Source organism: Schistocerca americana, chromosome 1 (assembly GCF_021461395.2).
Source record: "Schistocerca americana isolate TAMUIC-IGC-003095 chromosome 1, iqSchAmer2.1, whole genome shotgun sequence".
NCBI lineage: Eukaryota > Metazoa > Arthropoda > Insecta > Orthoptera > Acrididae > Schistocerca > Schistocerca americana.
Window position 1 is genome coordinate 87,949,380 of NC_060119.1, and position 25,174 is coordinate 87,974,553.

At 43.3% G+C, this 25,174-nt stretch overlaps 1 protein-coding gene across 1 annotated transcript in view; it reads left to right on the top strand.

The window, feature by feature from the left end:
* LOC124620418 overlaps positions 1–24,754 on the top strand; it is a 115,405-nt gene extending 90,651 nt beyond the window's left edge. Inside the window, exons 9-11 of the mRNA XM_047147067.1 lie at positions 153–629; positions 10,759–10,844; positions 24,244–24,754. Of these exons, the coding sequence (XP_047003023.1) occupies positions 153–629; positions 10,759–10,844; positions 24,244–24,327 (647 nt within the window). The 3' untranslated portion in view covers positions 24,328–24,754. The remainder of the gene's footprint in view (positions 1–152; positions 630–10,758; positions 10,845–24,243) is intronic.
* The last annotated feature ends 420 nt before the right edge of the window (positions 24,755–25,174 follow it).

A 25,174-nucleotide genomic window follows, 5' to 3' on the forward strand; every position in this document is an offset into this window, starting at 1 on the left:
ATTGGTCAAAGCAAAAAACTTAGCAAAAAATTTTCTTGGTAGTCTCTACTTTTCTAACTTTATTTATTTGTTCTTAAGTGAATTTTTACTGTCAAGTGAGTGTCTAGTGACTAAAATGCAATTTTAATTCCACTTATTTCATTCTTTTGCAGAACTACGAAGATTGTATGAACAAACAACAAAAGAGTCCCTTCAGAGTCACGAAATCAAAAAGTTTGCTGCAGTTGTAAGAAGTTATCTTAGAGCGTACACGGATTCAGAGGGAAAAAGCAGCAGCAGTAAGGTTTCAGATAATCAGGATGTTATAGGAAGGCATCCTGTATGTAGGAGAAATCTTCTAAGTTTAGAAGATTCCGCAAATGCACAAAACAGGGATGATTGTCAAGAAGATGATTTCATCAGCAGAAATGTTATAATCCATGCATCACCCACAACACCGACCAAAAGAATTGACTCTCTTCACACACCTAAAAGAAAGAATTTGGAGAGTGGACCTTTTAGGAGGAAACGATTGGCTAATGGTATGCACAGTTCAGATGCCACTTACGATGGTAGTAACTCTGAACCTAATACAGTGCACACTATATTGGAGGACGTCGCACACATGGTCCAGTGCCATCTGTGTGAAGGTAAAACAATTTTATTGCATTATCACAGTAGTAGTTACAATGTTGACATGTCTTTGGTTTTTCTTTTGCTTACTGAAGAAAGTTACAAAGCTGGGGAAAGAAAATTTCTTCAAGGGTTCGCAGACGTTGATCTTCCATAGTCCTCACGTACTCAGGACAGCTCTGGTACCTTCCCAAAAAAATATATTAATTTGTCAATCTTCAAGTGAAAGAAATAATTGAATTTAAAAGAAACTGATAAGGCAAGAAGGTCACAGTGATAAATTAATGGATCGAATGAAACTTGAACACACTTCGTTGGATTTGTAAATGGTTTATTTAGTCATGGCGTAGTGGTTCAACGAGTTTAGTGTATGTGAAGCATTGGGATTGAAATAGTGCTCATCTTGCAAGAGATTAGTGTCTTAATTTCATAATTCTGTTGCTGAAGTCATAATTTTCGCATTAGACAGTCAGAAGAAGATAATGGAATTAAGGATGCATATAAAGATGTGTCTCATTTTTCTTAGGCTATGTGCAAATAGGACCGATTATGACAGAACTTGGCTGCTTGTTTTATTTAAATGTTTTGCATAGTTGTGTCTACTTCACAGTGGATACAGTAGCTGCTCTTTTGTTAAAAATATGTGTAATTGAATGTTAATGTCTCTCATCAGTCATTTCATGCTGTGAACATCAATATCATTAGTGACATCACCACAACTTATGGCATAACAGAAATCATTGCCCTGTCATTATTGGTACCAATTGCTGCACTCCAGACTGAAAAGGGGGAGGGGGGAGTACATTCTGATTCTGGAGCCCCAGTTTACTGTAGCACTTACATTGTGGTAAATATTGCATATCAAAAAATTAATGCCCCAGAAGTGTACAGTACATTGGGATATCAGTCTTAATAGTAATCTGAAACACCATGTATATGCATAAAGAAAGTGGTGTTGAGTACAGCTTAAATTTAAATATACTGAAAATGCAATTTTTTGAGTTTGTATTTCTCAGTCGTAAACAATAAACAGTTATTCGTATTTATTATTTTCATCTCATATTTATGAATTTTGTCTGACAGCCTAATAGTGCAGTGGAACAGATATGCTGCTTGTTACTTCAAATGAGATTACTGTTGGTTTCATTGATCGTGTAGGGGCCCTTCCATATATAGAAGGTATCTTTGTGAAGAGTCATCAGATGCATTGTCTCTGGTATTTTAACAGCTATTTGCAATTTTGTTTTTGCACTGTGAAGCTGGAGTCAGCCCAAACAAATTTTGACCATTAAGTAGTCGTGAAGCCCATTGTTGACAGAAAGCATCAGTTTGTTTCCCGTTACAAACAAAATTATTTTTACATCAGAATTTTACATGCCCATTCAATTGAGCTGTCCCACATTAGTCTAGCGTGATATTTGGTTTAGTGTTACGTATTAACTGAGACAGTAAAACATGAAGAATACCCGCCATGATACCACAAGGCAGTAGCAGTCAGTGTAGGCGAGGACAGTGCTGTTGCTGGTGGAGTACCTTCTTGATATCCATGTGTTGTAAAATCTTAGGACATGTTCTGAGTGCAAACCTGATCAAGTATATTGAACAGAATTATGTCCACCATTCCAACCGGCATGGATTCTGAAAACATCTACATCTACATCTATACTCTGCAAATTACTTCAAAGTGCATGGCTGTACCAATAATTAGGGTTTTTCCTGTACCATTCAGTTATGGAATGTGAGAGGAATGATTGTTTGAATGCCTCCATGCATGCTGTAATAAATCTAATCTTATCCTCACTATCCCTCAATTGCCTCAGCATCTCTGTGGCTCTCTCCCACATATCAAACAAACCTGTTTCCATTCATGCTGCCCTTCTCCATATACATTCAGTATGACCTGTTAGTATTATTTGGTGTGGGTCCCACATATTTGGGCAATATTGTGGGATGTGTTGCACAAGTGATTTGTAAGTAATCACTTTTGTAGAACAGTTGCATTTCCCCAGTATTCTATCAATAAATCAAAAAGTCTGTCACCTTCTTTACCCACGACTCAGCCTGTGCGACCATTGCTTTTCATATCGCTGCAAAATGTTGTGGACTGGTATTTGTATGAGCTGACAAATTAAGACCGTGACTCACTAATACTATAGGCATAGGATCCTGCACTTTTTTGTTTTGTAAGGTGCACAATTTTATGTTTCTTTACATTTAAAGCAACTCACCAATCTTTGCACCACTTTGAAATCTTATCAAGATCTGACTGAATAGCTTCTTTCAGGCAAGCATTTCATTATAGATAACTGCATCATCAGCAAAAAGTCGGCAGTTGCTGGTAATATTGTCCATAAGGTTATTAATATTTAACATGAACAGCATGGGTCCCAATACATTTTAATGGGGCACACCTAAAGTTACTTCCACATCTGTCAATGACTCTCCATCCAAGAAATTCTCAATCTGGTCACAAATTTCCCTTGATACCCCACATAATTCTGCTTTGATAATAAGCATAGATGTGGTACTGAATCAAATGCTTTTCAGAAATCAAGAAATACTGCATCTACCAGATTGTCTTGATCCAAAGCCTTGGGATGTTTTGCGAGAAAAGTGTGAATTGGGTTTCACATGATCAATGTGGAGGAGCTCATTTTGGTCGAGATATCTCATTATGTTTGAGCTAGAATATATTCCAAGATTCGACGACAAATCGATGCCAAAGATACCAGAAAATAGTTTTGTGGATAACTCCTACTACCCTTGTTGTAGACAGGTGTTCCCTGTGCTTTCTTACAATTAGTGGGCACAGTTTGTTGGTCAAGACATCTACAATAGATTATAGCTTAGAAAGGTGCTAACTTGGCCGCAAATTCAATATAGAGTCCGATATGGATTGCATCGGGGCCTGATGCTTTATAAATTTTAACCAGTTCAGCTGTTTCTCAATGCCACTAATACTTATTTCATTCATCTTTTCAGCAGTGTAAGGACTGAATTAGGGCAGTTCTCCCGGGGTTTTCCTTTGGGAAGGAGCGTTTCAAAACAGAGTTAAGCATTTCAGCTTTTGCTTTGCTGTACCCAATTGCATTTCCATCTCGTCCACCAGTGTCTGGACACAAACCATAGTGTAACTAACAGCCTCTACATGCGACCAGAATGTCTTCTGATTTTGTGAAAGATCATGTGACACAATTCTGCTACGTTAGTCATTGAAGACTTCATGCATTACTCTCTTGATGGCCAAAAGCATTTCATTCCGCATCTCTGTAGCTCCTGTCTTGTATATTTTAATTAAAGTTCAGTCTTGATCCCAACGCTTATGTCTCAATAACATAGGTGACCGGTTTCGGTTATATTTATATAACCATCTTCAGACCCATGGCTTCCTTGGAGGATGGTAGAGGGAGGTCTCCTCAGCTACTACGAAGTCAACTGATCAGTTGATCCATGACAGGCAATCCAGAGTCCAGGGCGGGGGAGGGAGGCACGGATCCACCCAGAGGCAGAGAGGGCCGGCAGCAGGCCCTCGGGGAGACGGCAATTGGGGGCAGGGATGGTGACTCGAGGACCACGTCCTTACCTGAAGGAGGTAGGGACAGAGGCGGCGGCACGAGTCCTGTGGCGGCACGCAGGAGGAGCTGATTATGATGGCGGCGCTCCAAGCCTTTCGATGTCTGCACCGACGTCACATGCCGCCCATGGGCCATGACGACCGTGGCAGGTGTCCAACCTGCCTTGGGTATTTGGAGTAGGCATCAACAATGAGTAACCACATGGACCCCAAAAAATGGTCCGCAAAATCGATATGGATGCGATCCCAGGGCTGGCGAGGCACAGGCCAGGGTGCAAATGACTGAGGGGGACTCGCCTGGTGATGCGCACAGACAGTGCACCCATGGACTAGGTGCTCAATATCGCCATCGATGCCGGGCCAATACACATGCCGCGAGCCAAAACCTTAATACAGGACATACCCCAGTGCCCACGGTGTAACAAACTGAGCACCCGAAGCCGCAATGCCAGAGGGTTGACCACCCCATGGGCATCTGACTTCGTGGCCAACAGAAGGACATCATCGACCATGGAGAGCCTGTGGGACAGGTGGCACCAGGGGCTGAAATCAAACTGCATCCGACGAGTGATGTAGGACGGCCACCCGTGGACCACATAGTTGAGAACCTGCCGCAAGACAGGACTGCGGCGGGTAGCCACAGCAATGTAAGCAGCCATAAGAGGCAGACCATCCAGCACATCCCGGTGGGCAGAATCAATGTGAAAGCAGAGGACCTCCTGTTAGTCAAAGGCAGGGCCCGCTGGGACAAAGCGTCCGTGTTAGCATATTGGGCAGTGGGCTTATACCGGATGGTGTAAGCTTAATTACGTAAAAACAATGCCCAGCACTGGAGACGTTGAGCCATCCACTCTGGAAGGTGAGAGTGGGGTCCGAAAAGTGTAACCAAGCGTTTATGGTCCGTCAGGAGGGGAACTTTGCCCCAAAGAGATAGGTGTGAAATTTTTGGACAGCGAACACGAGATCGCCAGAGCCTCCTTTTCAATCTGGGAGGAGTTGCGTTGTGCTGGGATCAACGTCTTAGAGGCATAAGCGATGGGCTGTGGAGCCATCGGCATCCCGGTGCACAAGGACGGCCCCAATGCCGTATGCCGACGCATCTGCCGCCACAACCAAGGGGCGGTCCAGAGAAAAGGGAGTAAGACAAGGGGCAGACTAGAGCATTGCCTTTAAGTGGAGAAAATCGTGGTCACAGGCAGGGGTCCAATCAAAAGGTACCCCATTGTGACGCAAGTGATTGAAGGGTTGAGCAACGGAGGCAGCATGGGGCAAGAACTTTAAGTAATAAGTAACCTTGCCCAAAAACACCTGGAGTTCAGATAAGTCTTTGGGACGAGGAAGGGCCTCAATGGCCACGACATTACGACCCAAAGGGTGAATGCCATCTTTGCTAAGCCAGTCGCCTAAGTATTCCAATTCCAGTTGGAAAACAACACTTGTCCAGCCAACAGCGTAAACCAGCAGGCTGCAGAGCGTGAAATAAGGTGTTGAGGTTTTGCAAATGTTCCTGGCGGGAATACCCGGTTACCAAGATGTCATCCAGATAATTCACACAGGCAGGGATAGGTTGTGTAAGCTGCTCCAGGAATCGCTGGAAAATGGCGGGCACCGAAGACACACCAAAGGGAAGGCGCTTGTACTTATAAAATCCGAAAGGCGTGTTGCTAACCATGAGGTTCTGAGATTCGGCAACTGGTGGTATGCCTCAGCCAGGTCGATCTTGGAAAAATACTCTCCTCCGGCAAGCTGGACAAGAAGGTCTTCCTGTCGGGGAATGGGGTGTCAACGAGGGACTGAGCATTGACTGTAGTGCCGAAGTCCCACACAGCTGAAGGGACCCATTGGGTTTCCGTATGACCACCAGTGGTGTCGCCCATGCACTGTAAGTGACAGGCTCCAGCACGCCAGTGGCCTGGAGCCGATCAAATTCCTGCTTGACCGCTGGCCATAAGGCCACCGGAAGGGGCTGGGCCTGGAAAAAGCGAGGCTGTGCATCCGGCCGTAGGGTGATGTGCGCCTGAAAGCCGGAAGCATATCCGAGATCCGGTGAAAACGACGACGCAAAAGCGGAGCACAGATCGTCCAAGTCCTGAAAGGGAACAGCCTTGGAAACGACCTTAACTTCATTGATAATTGAAAAGCCAAACAGTTGAAACGCATCCAGGCCAAATATATTTGAAGCCGACAGATGGTCGGCGACAAGGAGCCGGGGAACATGCTTGTATGTCGCCTGGACAACAAACTGCCCACGAAGGGGAGTAGAACCGTCTCCGTAGGCGACCAAATGGCGAGAGGGAGGCGACAACGCAGGAGAGCCCAGCCGGGTATATGTTGCCATATTAATCAGGGAGACTGGCCCCAGTGTCGACCTGAAAACTGACATCCTCAGTGAAAACGGAGTGTGAGGAAAAGCTCCCGTGCTGACGGGTCGTCCTGTGGGACAACCGATTGCAGAGCATGGACTGTATCTTGAGGCCCAGGAGGGGCAGGACTGGAGCGAGTCGAGCGACTACGACAAACCAATCGTATGTGGCCCTCCTTGTTACACAGCGTGCACGTTTTCCAGCGGTGGGGACAATCAGCCCGCGAATGCGCAGTAAAGCACTGTGGGCAAGATGGAAGTGGGCCGTGCGACCAGCAACGAGGGGCAACCGAAGGCGCCGATGCCATAGAGACGTCGGACAACGAGGAATCCCGATGGCGCTGGCCTCTGTCGGCCGGGCCACATCAACATCGCGAGAGTGGAACCTGCTGTGATGCCGCGTTCGCCGCCACCTGCGGTCACGCCATAAGACACTTGTTAGCCGTTTGAGCAATTTCAAAGGAGTGGGCAATGCGGAGAATCTCTTCCAAGGAGGGGTTGTCGAGTTTCAACGCCACAGTACGGACCTCAGGATCGGGAGCCAGCTGAATCACCACATCTCAGTTCAGTGAGTCTGCATAGAAAGCCTTACACTGCTGATTGGTGCACGTAAAATCGCATCAATGGCTGAGACTCTGCAAGTCTGTGACTCAGGAACGATACGATTGACCAGGCTGTTTATGGTACTAGTGGAACTCCAGCCGAGAGGTGACCACATGGTAGCGTTGGGAATAATAGTTTGTCAGCAAAAGGCAGATCTCCTGGAAAGAGAGAGCCACAGGATCGGACAACGGTACCAACTTGTGAAAAAGAAAGAACGTGTGCGGGGAGGCCCTAGACAAAAACAACGACTGCTGCAAGATGTCGTCCGTGACTTGAAAAGCCGTGAAATGTTGTTTCAGCCGATGTAAGTAGGTTTCATAGTCACGTTAGTGTCATTAAAGGTTGGAAACGACAGCAGATGTGGGAAAGCATAGGACACCCGAGGACTCTGAAGCTGTTGTGGTAACGTGTCCCGGGCATCGACTTCGTCTGTTAGCAACTGCAGCGACTTTTGCAAGATGTCTAACTGGAGCTGCTGCTGCTGCTGCATGAGCTGCTGCTGCTGCTGCATGAGCTGCTGCTGTTGCTCCAGCAGACAGACCAACTTCGCCTCCATACCAACAGTGACCACCGTTTACTTTGTCGCCAAAATGTTGTAACTGCGGCCGGGATGCTCGCGAGGTAGCAATGACAGAAAGCGCGGCAGGACCCGCGGAGAGGCCCGCGAACAACAACACAACAGGAGAGGACGGACACGACCAACGAAGGACAGAACAAACAACAACTAGATCGAACAACGGAGTCACAAGGAAACCTAACAAACATGTCCACTCACACAGAACAAGAAAGTAAGCTGTCGTAACGCGAGGTGAGGTGTCAACAGACGTACGCAAGATTAGACTGGCAGGCTGAGTGACAGGCAGGCGCTTAAGTACTCTATCGGGGACGCCGATATTGGCCGCTGCAACCACGTGTTCCACTTTTTTTAATAAGAGGTGGAGCCCCTCCACGCTCACACCGGCATGATGGCCAACACAGAAGGTGTACTGCCATCTCTGCATAAGGGTTAGTATTCACTAAAGTGAGGTGTCGCAGGATGTGGGTACTGTGATGTTTGTGTACGTCTGGTTAGGATTAACCATTAATACGCGCTCATCTGGAGATAGATTGGTCGAAATCTGACGAAGGGTAGCGGTTTGAAGGGCAGAGGAAAAAAAGTGCCAAAGCAAGAGCCAAGGGAAAAAAACCTCTGCGAAAGTTAGGTCGGGCAGCAAGAGCAGTAGCGGTTGTCTTGCTGCCTGCGATAGGTTGTGCAAGGATAGGCTTTGTTAGTAGTGGGTATCATGCATGTCGATACCTTGACGTTGTGCGTTTGTGCTGCTCGGCGGCTGGCGCTGGGTGCTGGGTGCTGGTACAGAGTCCTCATTCAGCGTCCTGCAACCTGCAACAGTTAGGTTTGTTATCGGTCTTGTGTCCGATAGGTCATATACCGGAGGCACAGTGTGAGGGAGTGTTGGCAGATTGTTCGTGCGTCTGTGGGTGAGCTTGTCGGTGTCCCTGCTGTGGCCTGTTGGTCGGCTCTAATAGCAGCTGGTAGTTGCCAGTCAGTGTTGCTGATATGCAGGGGCTTACCGACGTTTGTCGCTGTTTGCGTATGTTAGTTTACCATAGGTGGTTATGCCCTAGCTAACGTGTTCCACTGTGGCGCCCTCACTCTAAATGCGGGCCAGGAGGCGCGCACCGCCACAGCTTACGGCGCGATGGTGCAGAGACCTCTATGGGTCTTCGACGTCCATGATGTCTGGCAGGGATTCAAATTCCGCGGCTCGCGGTACCAGAACCTTCATCGTTACTATTGAGTCACTTGCAAACACTGCTGCCATACATTTTTTACAGGTCTAATGATGTCATTGTTGTTGCAGTTGTCCTCAGTACCATAAAACCATTATATCACACAATCCTCCCAATCTTTATTCTCACTAGGAACATGCCATTGTCAAAAACCTCTGAAAGGATTTCAGATTTGTCCATTTTTCTGAACAGGACCATCTCTGAAAGCAAGAGGAACTTCCAGACAAAAAGATAACTATTTGAAATATCAGAATACAGTCAGAATGCTAAATAAGCAAAAAGTACATGAAAGCGATCAAGTTTGATACATTGACCACTCGTGTATGCACCTAAATACACTGCTGGCCACCAAATATGCAACACCCTGAAGGGAGCATCTAAATCAGGTGAAATTTGCAGCATGCATTTGTGGCGATGAGAGGTGCACATGAATAGCACTCCAGTGCAGGCGCACGTCACGGAAGCCACTAGCGCCACCTGCAAACGCTGTACGCTTCATAGAAGAGAGTGAGCATCTTTTGAGCATGTTTCGGTATGCGACCGAGAAAGAACAGTTGCCTATAGGGATTGCAGATTATCCTTCAGAGAAATCAGTGATCGAAGGGACCGATTGCGCCCACCTCATAGCACCGCTACATGTGATGACAAGACATATTCTGCGTGTGGCAGTGATGGATCACGCTGCCACATCACAACAAATTTGGTCTCTTGCCGCAACAAGCATTGTCTGTACATACCATTCGCCATTGTTTGCAGCAGAATGGACTGTCTGCAAGGTGTCCATTACTGTGTTTACCACTGAGTCAATGCCACAGGCATTTTGCACCAGCAATGGTGCGATGAACGATGGGCATGGACAACCGAACGGTACCAACAGATCCCAATTCTGCCTGCACTACCACAATGGTTGAGTTAGCGTATGGAGACGTCATGGTGAGAGACTTCTGAACTGCTGCCTTATGCACCACCATACCGGTCCTGCACCCAATATTATGGTTTGGGTGGTATTGGATACCACTTTGGGATCCCCTTAGTACGCACTGCCTGTACACTAAACTGAAGTGTTGGAGCCTGTCGTCATCCTGTACCTTCAGAGCTTTCTGATGGCCCCACATTGGAACAAGATAGATCTGGTCAATGATTGCATTACGACTGGCCCAGGATACACCAGATCAACTTTGGCAATATGTGGAAACAGACTGCTATATCCCAACGACACATCCAGAGCCTCTTTGATTCAATGCCAAGGTGGGTAGCAGCAGTTATAGCCAGCAAATACTGACTACATCATCTTCCTCACTTCACGTGGTGCTATATTTTCAGTCATATGTGATCTTTGCTCGGGTCCTTCTTGGTGTTACATTTTGAATGGCCACCAGTGTAGTAGAAGTAGTTAAAATACATCACAGCAGATGACATCCACAGACAGATTGTAGAAAATGATTTATCTTGAGATCCGTCCGTAACAGATGGCATGCGAAACATGAGTAAACTCGGGGAGCCATCTGCAGTGTGTTAATTAATTCCATATGGTTCTTTGTAGTTTTTGTTTCCAGCATCACACGTTATTGTTAACATGAGTGTAACTCTATACAAAGCATATATTTTTATATTGTATTTGTGAAAAATATTAGTGAGTGACGTATGACACATGTTTAGATAACAGCAATTATAATCGTGTTATATTCTCAGCATTGGATTCGGGGAAGTATGGTCAGAAAAATGAATGTATGTAATTATTCTTTCATTTATGCTTCCTGTTTAAAGCACTGACAAGTTGTAGTATTAAAGAACATGCATTTCTGCTTTTTCACAGAGTTCTTCAGTATAGCAGACATAGGAAATCATTCTTCAACCTGCATTGTTCCTGCTGATATTCATCAGCTGAATTCAGAAAGAGAGGTAAGACATCAGCCAATTGTTGATAACAACAAATTACAGAAACTCAAGCATCCATTTATTTTACTAGTAGGTAAAAAGCGAGTACACGCGACAATTGAACTAAATACAGAAATGCTGTTACCTCCAACAAGTATCACATGAATTAATGGAATAGTTTAGTAAGATGTTTAACTGTGATGCACTCATACATTGTACCAGCCCTCTGACTCATAGACACACACTGGATGAGCAGTGCACAAGGTTTCATTGCATTTGATCAGAGTATATCTTCAAAAAGACGTAGAAGCACAATACTTTTACAGATCACCGAGGAAAGGTCTATTAAGAAGTGTTGATTTGTTTTCACTGCCCCAGGCTTAATTGGTGTGGTTATCTACACATGTTTGACATGGCTGTCAGAGTGCAGTAGCAGATAGGCCACAGTACAGTAGTCCACTTAGCAGTCTAATGCTACAAGTGCCATGCAGAACCTGGTCCTCCTATGGAGTAAAGATGCCACATTGAGAAACTCTGCTAACTGAATGTTGCAGGTCATGGAAATTAATAGTGCAGACACACCACTGTTGGTTGCCTAAAGCATGGAAAAATTCAGTTTGTCAGATTATTCATGGCAGAATATTGTATGTAAAGGCTGTTAGTGGCTTCAAAGTTAGTGCTCAGGCACTCATGGACAAGACAAACTAAAATTCAGGGTAGCAAAACAAAAGCAGAAGTGCTGAGCTTCATTCAAATTATCCTTTGCAAAGGTAAATCCCATTCAAGTCTCATGCCACTGGAAAGGTGAGTAATATAGATAACACCAGTGACGTTGAGAAACTGCTAAAATTAAAAAGGCTCAGTGGCCTGACGGAGACACTATCATTCTCTACAGAATGTGCAATTGCATCAACCCCTCTGTTAACCATAATCTATCATAGGTCCCTTGAAAAGAGAACTGTGCCCAATAATGGAAGAAAGTACAGGTCATGGCTGACTACATGAAGGGGAGCACAAGTGATCCTCAATATCCTTGACATACATTTGTTCTAGAATCCTAGAACATGTTCTGAGCTCAGATGTAATGTTAGAGTTGGACAAAATTCATTCAGATGACGGATAACCAGTGTAGGTAAAATTATTATTCATTTACACCAATAAAAATATTTGTTTTTTGTGAATAAAAGGATGCACAAATAAAATATAACAACATCAAATCCAGAAACATTTATTGCTCCATTTCTTTGTCACTTATTGGACAGATGTGCTTTTTATTGAATTTAGATTACTTTTTGGAACCTGTTTTCTTCTACCATTTCACCAGACAGTTTATTGGAATTTGGAAGATTTCCCATTGTGGCATTGAAAACAATCAATTAAAAATATCCACAGATGCCGAAGAGAATCTTTTGAAAATTGCCTTTATTTCAGAACACACACACACACACACACACACACACACACACACACAAAGAACTACCTACTGGTTACCTTCCAAGAATTTATTACCTCCAACTTGACTTAATTATGTTTCCACAGGTCCGTTCCCAATAAACCTGTCAGTAGAAGAAAGAACGGCCATCCACAACCTCAAGACAGATCCTGGTATAATCATCTTCCCTGCACAGAAACCCTTCCCCATTGTCACGATGAATTACAGTGATTACGTGACAGAAGATATCCACCATCTGACTCCCCCACTTACTAACCCCCCTCCCCCCTCCTCCCAAACAAACTGTGATTCCATCCAAGAAATCTAGCATAACCCCTAGTCAAATCCTTTGGCTAATCCTAGAATCTCTCCCTCCCCCAAAATCAATCTCCCTCCTCCTGCTAATGGTAACCTCCCAAAACTGGTAAACCTAACAATCATGAACACCCAATTGTAGCTAGTTGCAGTGATCCCACTGAAAGAATTACTGCCCTTTTCGACCAATACCTCCATCCAATTTGGAGTAGCCTAACGTCTCATATTAGAAATACAAACATTTTCGTCATTGACTTTCAAACCATGCCCACCCTAGTACCACCTAGGCCCCTACTCATCATTGTTGATGCTACATTCCTGTGCAACATCTCCCTCCTCCAAATTCCAAAACTACCACTTCATTCCGTATACATCCAGCTAATTACATACTCATATAATAGAGGGAAACATTCCACGTGGGAAAAATATATCTAAAAACACAGATGATGTGACTTACCGAACGAAAGTGCTGGCAGGTCGATAGACACACAAACAAACACATACACACACATGAAATTCAAGCTTTCGCAACAAACTGTTGCCTCATCAGGAAAGAGGGAAGGAGAGGGAAAGACGAAAGGATGTGGGTTTTAAGGGAGAGGGTAAGGAGTCATTCCAATCCCGGGAGCGGAAAGACTTACCTCAGGGGGAAAAAAGGGGTATACACTCGCGCGCACACACACACACATCCATCCGCACGTACACAGACACAAGCAGACATTTGTAAAGGCAAAGAGTTTGGGCAGAGATGTCAGTCGAGGCGGAAGTACAGAGGCAAAGATGTTGTTGAAAGACAGGTGAGGTATGAGCGGCAGCAAATTGAAATTAGCGGAGATTGAGGCCTGGCGGGTAACGAGAAGAGAGGATATACTGAAGGGCAAGTTCCCATCTCCGGAGTTCTGACAGGTTGGTGTTAGTGGGAAGTATCCAGATAACCCGGACGGTGTAACACTGTGCCAAGATGTGCTGGCCATGCACCAAGGCATGTTTAGCCACAGGGTGATCCTCATTACCAACAAACACTGTCTGCCTGTGTCCATTCATGCGAATGGACAGTTTGTTGCTGGTCATTCCCACATAGAAAGCTTCACAGTGTAGGCAGGTCAGTTGGTAAATCACGTGGGTGCTTTCACACGTGGCTCTGCCTTTGATCGTGTACACCTTCCGGGTTACAGGACTGGAGTAGGTGGTGGTGGGAGGGTACATGGGACAGGTTTTACACCGGGGGCGGTTAGAACTCCAGAATTTCCTCTCCAACCTCAGCTCCTTTGGTTCCATCAGATTCAACTGGTCCTACTCCAAATCCCAGGCCACTTTCCTTGACATTGACCTCCACTTGTCCAATGGCCAGCTTCACACGTCCGTCCACATCAAACCCACCAACAAGCAACAGTACCTCCATTATGACAGCTGCCACCCATTCCACATCAAACGGTCCCTTCCCTACAGCCTAGGTCTTTGTGGCAAACGAATCTGCTCCAGTCCGGAATCCCTGAACCATTACACCAACAACCTGAAAACAGCTTTCGCATCCCGCAACTACCCTCCCGACCTGGTACAGAAGCAAATAACCAGAGCCACTTCCTCATCTCCTCAAACCCAGAACCTCCCACAGAACCACCCCAAAAGTGCCCCACGTGTGACAGGATACTTTCCGGGACTGGATCAGACTCTGAATGTGGCTCTCCAGCAGGGATACGACTTCCTCAAATCCTGCCCTGAAATGAGATCCATCCTTCATGAAATCCTCCCCACTCCACCAAGAGTGTCTTTCCGCCGTCCACCTAACCTTCGTAACCTCTTAGTTCATCCCTATGAAATCCCCAAACCACCTTCCCTACCCTCTGGCTCCTACCCTTGTAACCGCCCCCGGTGTAAAACCTGTCCCATACACCCTCCCACCACCACCTACTCCAGTCCTGTAACCCGGAAGGTGTACACGATCAAAGGCGGAGCTACGTGTGAAAGCACCCACTTGATTTACCAACTGACCTGCCTACACTGTGAAGCTTTCTATGTGGGAATGACCAGCAACAAACAGTCCATTTGCATGAATGGACACAGGCAGACAGTGTTTGTTGGTAATGAGGATCACCCTGTGGCTAAACATGCCTTGGTGCACGGCCAGCACATCTTGGCACAGTGTTACACCGTCCGGGTTATCTGGATACTTCCCACTAACACCAACCTGTTAGAACTCCGGATATGGGAACTTGTCCTTCAGTATATCCTCTCTTCTCATTACCCGCCAGGCCTCAATCTCCGCTAATTTCAATTTGCCGCCGCTCATATCTCACCTGTCTTTCAACAACATCTTTGCCTCTGTACTTCCGCCTCGACTGTCATCTCTGCCCAAACTCTTTGCCTTTACAAATGTCTGCTTGTGTCTGTGTATGTGCGGATGGATGTGTGTGTGTGTGTGTGTGTGTGTGTGTGTGTGTGTGCGTGCGCCCGCGCGCGAGTGTATACCCCTTTTTTACCCCTGAGATAAGTCTTTCCGCTCTCAGGATTGGAATGACTCCTTACCCTCTCCCTTAAAACCCACATCCCTTCGTCTTTCCCTCTCCTTCCCTCTTTCCTGATGAGGCAACAGTTTGTTGCGAAAGCTTGAATTTCATGTGTATGTTTGTGTGTCTATCGACCTGCCAGCACTTTCGTTCGGTAAGTCACATCATCTGTGTTTTTAGATATAATTACATACTCACAAATAACTACTTTTCTTTTGAGGGGAAAATATACATAAAAACCCGCAACACAGCCATGGGCACCTGCATGGCTCCCTCGTATGCACTATCTTCTTAGGATCTAAAAACCCCAAACACCAAGTTTGTTTCACTTTCACTGAAGATACTTCCCTGATATGGACCCCAGTGCAATCACACAATGTCCTCATTCCTCCACAACTTTAACACCTTCTCTCTCATTTCATCAGCCCAGTGTGCCATCTTCCTTGATGTTGATCTCCAGCTCATGATGGCACCATCCATACTTCTATCTATATCAGGTCCACTAAACATTAACAGTACCTGCATTTTGGCAGCTGTCATCCCTTCCAGACCAAAAAATCAATCCCATATAGTCTGGAAACTGGTGGCTAGGACTTCTTCAGTGATGATATTTCCTTTGCCCAGTATGCTGCAGGTCTCACTATGGCCTTCACAAACAGGCACTATCCACCAAATCTAAGTTGCATAGTTCTCCCACCCTATCCTCATATATCCCCCCCCCCCTTTTTTCATTCTTCCACCATCAAGAACCTGGTGAAACGAGGCGACCCCTCCTCCATCACCTAGTATCATTCCGGAGTGGAACAACTTAATCATGTCCTTCACCAGGACTTTTACTATCTATCATTGTGCCCAGAAATGAGAAATTTCTCACTCACAATTCTCTTCTAAAGTGTTCTGCCGCCCGCCCAACCTACACAATATTCCGTCCCATTCCTATGCCGCACTCATCCCCAACATCTTGCCACACGCATCATATCCCTGTGGAAGAACAACCTGAGTGCAAGATATGTCTGATTTACCCACCCATCACATCCTGCTTCAATCCTGTCACAGGCTTACCCTATCCCTTCAGAGGCAGGCCCGCATGTGAATGCAGCCATGTCACATACTAGCTCTGCTGCAATTTCTGCTCAGTAATTTATGTAGGTGTGGTCGTCAACCAACTGTTAGCCTGAATCAATGGCCACAGCCAACTTGGCCAAGAGCAGAGTTGACCACCCATTGAGAGAATACGCTGCTGAGCACAATGTGCTTGATTAAAATGGCTGCTTTGCAGGCTGTGCCATAGAAATCCTTCTCCCCAGCACCAGATTTTCTGTACTACCTAGAGGGGAGCTGTCCCTGAAATGCATCCGTTGTTTCTGTAATCCATCTGACCTTAGTCTCCAATAAACAACTGTCTCAGAACCCCAACTTCACCCAGACTGCACCTCATCCTCCAGATCCACTCTTCCACCTCAGGTCACTGTTCATTGCTCAAACTGATCGATGGCTGTACCCGTGTGTTGCATTCCTATCCTTTGCATCTGTTGCGTCTCCCTCCCACATTTCTGTCCCATACACATGCTGTGTCTCCTTCCTGAATTTCTACATAGTGCATCTGCTGCTGCTCCACATGCATATCCTGTCCACCTGCTGTCCTCCCTCTCGTATTAATATTATTCTGTGTACTTGCTTCCTCTCCTTCTGAGCTGCCAATTACCCTCCCCCAAACTTCCCTCCTGCTGACCACCACCCTTCTCTCCTCACCCAGTCCACCTGGCACAACCCCTCTACCCCCAGTCTATATTCAGAACTGCAGTCCCAGCATTGTGTATTCACTTGGCTCAATATAGATGCGTGTGTGTGTGTGTGTGTGTGTGTGTGTGTGTATGTGTGTGTGTGTGTGGACTGTAGCTTGAAAGGGGATTTGTCTGATAGTGAATTTTCAATCTTTTTTGTGTACATGTTGATGACTCAGTGCCCCTACTATTCAGTGAGTTGTTGCATTTACTGCTAAATTTTTTAGCTTCAAATCATTATCTTCTTCGGCAAAAAATTGAGAAATCTTCAATTCTTCTCTAATGTTTGGTAAGTTCACTGCAGTTTCTTGTCAGTTCCACCTTCCAAATCTGATTCAGAATCAATAAGTGAATTTTCTCGTCCTATCACAACTTCATTTTCAGTCAGTTTCATTTTAAGTCGTTCTGGGTGGACACTTCCAGATGGTAGCCATTTCTTTGGCTACTATGTATCAGACATTTATTATGGATCATGGACGGCAATCCAAATGTACCATTTATTTTTAAATTGAAGATAAGCTACAGTAGCTGCTTGCTCTCCATTTGGTGCAGAAAAGTTAAAAACAGTCTTCAAGTTCTGTCACAGCCTTTATCCATAGGATGCTACCAGTGTTCTGCAATATTTGACGGGACTATCCTCCTGTTGTACAGTCCAAAATTCGTATACCAGTCAGGCAAAATCAGTGTGATTATTGAAGCAATCATCTCACCAACTCAACAAGCTGAAGATACCCATTTGGCAAAACATCATGTTCAGCTGCGCAAAGAAGTCTGTAACTTCCTGCTGAAAATCCTCATCCAACAAGAATCATCAACCCTTCAAGGCCTTTTTTAAGGGACAGAAGGCTTGATAACCACAAGGTCAGGACCATACAGCAGGTGCTACAGTATCTCCAACTTGACATTTTCCATATGGGGGGCTTGACTGGCAGATTGATTGACATCTCGTGTCAAATCATGACCAACATGGAGCTTGGCACACCATTCTACAGCACTGGTTTTCAGTAGACATTCTGCCCTCTACACATTCTTCATTCTTTGATGGGTGACTACCGGTGTTTGGTCTTCAGCAGACAAGAAAAGAATAACAGCACATTAGTCCTGTTTGGACACATTTGGTGATAATATTACTATAATTAACGTTTCCACATTCACCGCATGTACATCGGAAAGACACAAATGCCACTCAAATCCCTTGCCTACAAGTCGGTGTGTATATAACCACATTGGGGTCTTGGTATGTTGCATATATGCTGCAGCAGTGCCCTCAGATCGAAACTTTCCGATTGCCCCTTAAATATTAACAGCATTGCAGGTAATGTTTGAAGTACTGTTTGAAAAATGCTGCACAGGTATTCAGTCAGATACCAATAAGTTTTGAAAGTGGTGCAAAGATTGGCGGCTTGCTTCAAATGTACAGAAATGTAAAATTTTGCATTTTATAAAAGAAAAAAGTTTAGTACGGTGCAGCTACCAATCAGTGAGTTGCAGTTAGAACGATCAGCTTATACATATATCTTGGAGTAAAAATTTTTAGAGGTATGAAACTGAATAGTTACATAGACTCTGTCATGGATAAAGCAGGTGGCAGACTTCAGTTTATTAGGAGAATACTTGGAAAAAACAATAAGTCTATGAATTAGATTCCTTATGAATACCTGTGCAACCCAAGCTAGAATATTGCTCAAATGTTTGGGGCCTGTACCACATAAAACTAAAAGCAGATAAAGAATGGCACTTGAATAGTCACTGATTCTTTTGACTCTTGGGAGAGCATCATGGAGATGTAAAAACTTCGTTGGTAGGCACAAACTATCTTGTAAAAGCCTATTTACAATGTTTCAAGAATTGACTGTAGGTGATTATTAATACACTAAAACCTGCTACATATTGCACCCATAGAGCTCATGAAGATAAAATTAGACTAACCACTGTGTACACAAGTGCACGTAAGTGATCATTCCCCTAGTATGTGGTACAATGGGAAGTACCCTATGAAATACACTTGACAATGGTTTTTAGAGTATGGGTGTAAGTGTAGGAGGTACATGCCAGTTGGAGGGCAAAGTTCAGACTGTCGGTGCTCTCATATTCAAATTTAATATGGGACAAAAATCACCTTCCTGGTATGTCTGACATTAATTCTTAGAGGTCAGCGATAGCTGCTATAAATTCAGCAAGGCACTGTCGCTCCCCACTGCTCCATTATGGTGCCAACACTTTGATAGCCTATTTAGGGACATGAATGTGCTGGACTGATCACCAGTCCTCTGAACTCATTTTCTGTTGAGAATATCTAGGATGTCAAAAGAAATGTGCATGTTTCAAACTCACTCTTTTCTTAATTACTAACTATTATTTACCCAACAGAATGTCCTGTGTGTTCTTCATATTTTCATTGTTTTCAGTTATTCCTTTTATCAGATTTTCATTGGACCACCACACACGTTGTCCTAAACAGATAGTTTTGTTTAGTGCAGTATATTTTATCAAATTCCCAGTAAAATTTCCTTGAAACTTTTGCCTTTTCTGCACTTGTTGCTTGATTTCATTTGACAACTCTTTTCTTTCGGGAATGTTGAGTATGAATATTTTTTTATGAATCAAGATGAGCATACCAGATTAAAGTAAACAGCAAGTTTGTTATAACATGACAGTTATACAGACAGGGACAGCAGTAATTTAGCAATGAACTTAGACAAACAGCAGGAGACGTTATGTATTGCTGATCATATACAAGTATGTTATTTGCTCAGGTATTGATATGCACAAAGAAATGTCTACTGCTCTTCTTATCAGTAGACAAAATTTGAAGAGGAATTGAATTAATAAACACAAAAGTAATTTGGTGGTGTCTGAGGCAGTGCTATTCTGTCATCAGAGGGTTTTATATACATGTCACATCACTTCCATCTGGCGTTCTACGGATCAGAGCATGGGATGTCAGATCCCTTAATCGGGCAGGTAGGTTAGAAAATTTAAAAAGGGAAATGGATAGGTTAAAGTTAGACGTAGTGGGAATTAGTGAAGTTCGGTGGCAGGAGGAACAAGACTTCTGGTCAGGTGAATACAGGGTTATAAATACAAAATCAAATAGGGATAATGTAGGAGTAGGTTTAATAATGAATAAAAAAAATAGGAGTGCAGGTAAGCTACTACAAACAGCATAGTGAACGTATTATTGTGGCCAAGATAGACACGAAGCCCACGCCTAATACAGTAGTACAAGTTTATATGCCAACTAGCTATGCAGGTGATGAAGAAATTGATGAAATGTATGATGAGATAAAAGAAATTATTCAGGTAGTGAAGGGAGACGAAAATTTAATAGTCATGGGTGACTGGAATTCGAGAGTAGGAAAAGGGAGAGAAGGAAACATAGTAGGTGAATATGGATTGGGGGTAAGAAATGAAAGAGGAAGCCATCTGGTAGAATTTTGCACAGAGCATAAATTAATCATGAAAGGAGGTTGTATACATGGAAGAACCCTGGAGATACTAAAAGGTATCAGACAGATTATATAATGGTAAGACAGAGATTTAGGAACCAGGTTTTAAATTGTAAGACATTTCCAGGGGCAGATGTGGACTCTGACCACAATCTATTGGTTATGAACTGTAGATTAAAACTGAAGAAACTGCAAAAAGGTGGGAATTTAAGGAGATGGGACCTAGATAAACTGACTAAACCAGAGGTTGCAGAGAGTTTCAGGGAGAGCATAAGGGAACAATTGACAGGAATGGGAGAAAGAAATACAGTAGAAGAAGAATGGGTAGCTCTGAGGGATGAAGTAGTGAAGGCAGCAGACGATCAAGTAGGTAAAAAGACGAGGGCTAGTAGAAATCCTTGAGTAACAGAACAAATATTGAATTTAACTGATGAAAGGGGAAAATATAAAAATGCAGTAAATGAAGCGGGCAAAAAGGAATGCAAACGTCTCAAAAATGAGATCGACAGGAAGTGCAAAACTGCTAAGCAGGAATGGCTAGAGGACAAATGTAAGGATGTAGAGGCTTATCTCACAAGGGGTAAGATAGATACTGCCTACAGGAAAATTAAAGAGACCTTTGGAGAAAAGAGAATCACTTGTATGAATATCAAGACCTCAGATGGAAACCCAGTTTTAAGCAAAGAAGGCAAAGCAGAAAGGTGGAAGGAGTATATAGAGGGTCTATACAGGGCGATGTACTTGAGGACAATATTATGGAAATGGAAGAGGATGTAGATGAAGATGAAATGGGAGATACGATACTGCGTGAAGAGTTTGACAGAGCACTGAAAGACCTGAGTCGAAATAAGGCCCCGGGAGTAGACAACATTCCATTAGAACTACTGACGGCCTTGGGAGAGCCAGTCATGACAAAACTCTACCATCTGGTGAGCAAGATGTATGAGACAGGCGAAATACCCTCAGACTTCAAGAAGAATATAATAATACCAATCCCAAAGAAATAAGGTGTTGACAGATGTGAAAATTACCGAACCATCAGTTTAATAAATCACAGCTGCAAAATACTAACGCGAATTCTTTATAGACGAATGGAAAAACTGGTAGAAGTCGACCTTGGGGATGAAATCAGTAGAAATGTTGGAACACATGAGGCAATACTGACCGTATGCCTTATCTTAGAAGAAAGATTAAGGAAAGGCAAACCTAAGTTTTTAGCATTTGTAGTAAAGAAAGCTTTTGTCAATGTTGACTGGAATACTCTCTTTCAAATTCTAAAGGTGGCAGGGGTAAAATACAGGGAGCAAAGGGCTATTTACAATTTGTACAGAAACCAGATGGCAGTTATAAGAGTGGAGGGGCATGAAAGGGAAGCAGTGGTTGGGAAGGGAGTGAGACAGGGTTGTAGCCTCTCCCCGATGTTATTCAATCTGTATATTGAGCAAGCAGTAAAGGAAGCAAAAGAAAAATTCGGAGTAGGCGTTAAAATCCATGGAGAAGATATAAAAGCTTTGAGGTTCGCCAATGACATTGTAATTCTGTCAGAGACAGCAAAGGACTTGGAAGTGCAGTTGAACGGAATGGACAGTGTCTTGAAAGGAGGATATAAGATGAACATCAACAAAAGCAAAACGAGGATCATGGAATGTCGTTGAATTAAGTCGGGTGATGCTGAGGGAATTAGATTAGGAAATGAGACGCTTAAAGTAGTAAATGTGTTTTGCTATTTGGGGAGCAAAATAACTGATGATGGTCAAAGTAGAGAGGATATAAAATGTAGACTGGCAATGGCAAGGAAAGCGTTTCTGAAGAAGAGGAATTTGTTAACATCGAGTATTGACAAGAAGAAGGGACCAGTTGGTAGTGCATGTTTTGAGGCATCAAGGGATCACAAATTTAGCATTGGAGGGCAGTGTGGAGGGTAAAAATCGTATAGGGAGACAAAGAGATGAATACATTAAGCAGATTCAGAAGGATGTAGGTTGCAGTAAGTACTGGGAGATGAAGAAGCTTGCACAGGATAGAGTAGCATGGAGAGCTGCATCAGACCAGTCTCAGGACTGAAGACCACAACAACAAGAACAACAACTTACTTCGGTCATCACCCATGTCTTGCTTGGACTCAGAGCTGCCTCTAGAGTTCATCATTTTGCAAAATATGTTGTATTTCTCTCAGTTTGGTCATTGCAATAGGCCACACATTAGCAAACATAATACCAGAAGCTCATATTTTCTGTCGTTTTTTGTATACTGATAAAGTGTGCTAATGAGAGAAATTTTATAGTCAGCCAAGGATTACAGTCAAGTGGAATGAGCTTTAACTAACAGTATTGTAATGTCAGCAAGTCTGTAATTCATCATTCTCATTGCCTCAAGTTATAAAATGCTGCAGATAGATAAATTCATTAAGGGGGAACATACATGAAAGCAATAAATCTTGTGAAAAAATTTTGTTGGTTCGTCATTTACTACATAGTATTAAAATTTCAATTCCTGAATATTATGATACAGCGCCGCTCCTCCCTTTCTAGTTCTGTATTTCTTCATATTATTTATTCCTGCTTGTTTAGAAGTGGTTGCAAAGGAGTAAAGTTTACAAAAGCTGTGTATAGATCTGTTATTACAATCTGCAACATGCCTCATTCCAGCAAAGTGTAATCGCTACATTTTAGTAATTTTGGTAGACTGCGAACTCTACAGAGGCTAGGATTTGATCAAGGAGCTTTCATACTGTTGACATTGAAGGATATTGATAGAAGGAGAATTGCTGCAGCTGATATTATTGCTACTCTGTTTTAAAATCAGATTAACCAAAGAAGACAAGCAAAGAAAAGAACGCTTGAGGAGAGGAGGAATATGCGTATGGTTTTCACTAGTTCACCAACTTAATGTAAAGCCTGATTACAAACACTATCCAACCTTTAATTCACGTTTCCCTTAACTCACATTTTGTAAACTTTATGTACCTTTTCCTTACAAATCACTGATTATTTAATACAATAGTGAGGTATTTATGTAAGAGATAACCGTTAAAATTTGTGCTTCCCCCTCCCCCCCCCCCCCCCCTCCCGCGCTCTCTCTCTCTCTCTCTCTCTCTCTCTCTCTCTCTCACACACACACACACACACACACACACACACACACACACACACACACACACACACACAGTGCGTGTGCATACGTATTTGGAGAGCTGTAAAAATTCAGCAAAAGAAGGTATCAAAATTCTGTTCCACAGATATTTGTAAAAATGGTGTATCAAATATTGTACAAAAAATGCTTTAATTTCTTTCTGATAGATTTTTCAAAAAAGGGACATTCGTACTCACTTTGTTAAAATAATTTAGTTGTTTATAATTAAAACTAAAATGCCAGTAAGCATCAGAAAACGTGTGTATGCATATAACATTTCTCAACAACTGTGCCAAATGTAGTTACATTGCCGGCTGCGGTGGTCTCGCGGTTCTAGGCGCGCAGTCCGGAACCATGCGACTGCTACGGTCGCAGGTTCGAATCCTGCCTCGGGCATGGATGTGTGTGATGTCCTTAGGTTAGTTAGGTTTAAGTAGCTCTAAGTTCTAGGGGACTGATGACCACAGCTGTTAAGTCCCATAGTGCTCAGAGCCATTTTTTTTTTTTTTTTTTGTAGTTACATTGCCCTGAGAACTTTGGGCTATAAGGGTTTTTTCCCCCCCTCAGTACTGCAGTTCTGCATATGTCCCCTCTTAAACACTATAAGCAGGCCAAATAAATGAGTTAGACCAATTGAGACCAAGTCTAACTGTCCTCAGTTTTTGTATTTAGAAATTAGGACAACGATATTGTATTGCAGACCCTCTCAGTGTTTTAAGTGTATGTCTCTTAATATTAATATGAATTTGTTTTATTTTTTCAAAAGCAATATTTATTCTTTCTTTCTATCTATCTTTTTTTTAGATCTGTCCAATATGTGATGAACTGATTGCGAAGGATTGTATTGAGCAACATGCTGCTCTCTGTGCGGAAAATAAATTTGGGTAGTGCCTGATTATTAATTGTAATTGTTTCCCGAATTACTATCATGTGAACGTCTTCCGGAGAAATTACCTGAACCTTGTGGCCTTGTGGTGCTCTACATACAACATGTTTAATGGAATTGTAATGATTTTTTTTGTGATAGTCTTAAATATTTTATGTACGTGTCTGTGTGTGAGTTACTGTGCTCGCTGTCAGCATATTCACTAAACTTTTATGTATTTGTAATTATTTAGCACAAATAGTTGGGAATATATGATGTTGGAGTTCAGTCACGTAAAATTTTCTAAATGATATTATAGTCGTCTTTTGACAGTAAAATTATTTATTTGTACAATCCACTATTGCATTCAGTTCATGGGGCCACCATTATCAAGTGAAAACACTTTCCAAATTCTGAACAGTTTCCAAATTCTGTGTCTGTTAAAAAAAAAAAAAAAAAAAAAAAAAAAAAAAAAATATGGAGACCTTGGTATTAAGCACTGAGTTGAGCTCTGTAAGGTCATTATCTCACAAGAGCTTTGTTGCCAGATTTTGTTATTCTTTTACTATCCATTTAGTAACATGTACAATTGGTTGTGGATGCTTCTGAATGGATAGTTTGGCACCAACTGTGGGCTAGGGATATGCTTTGTGCATGAAAGCCCACGAAGATGGTGAGAAGAGAAAAAATCAGCGAAGTAGATGTGATGGCAATAGAAGTAGTACACCATAGACCAGCTGTAGTAGAGGACCAGTAACTCATAGCCAGTCGCAGAGCTGTCCTGAAACTGTAACAGAACCACCTGAACAAAGGTTCTCCAGAAGCAGCCACTCGCTGCAGTGTAGAAAAAGCTCAATCTTTGGGATGAGC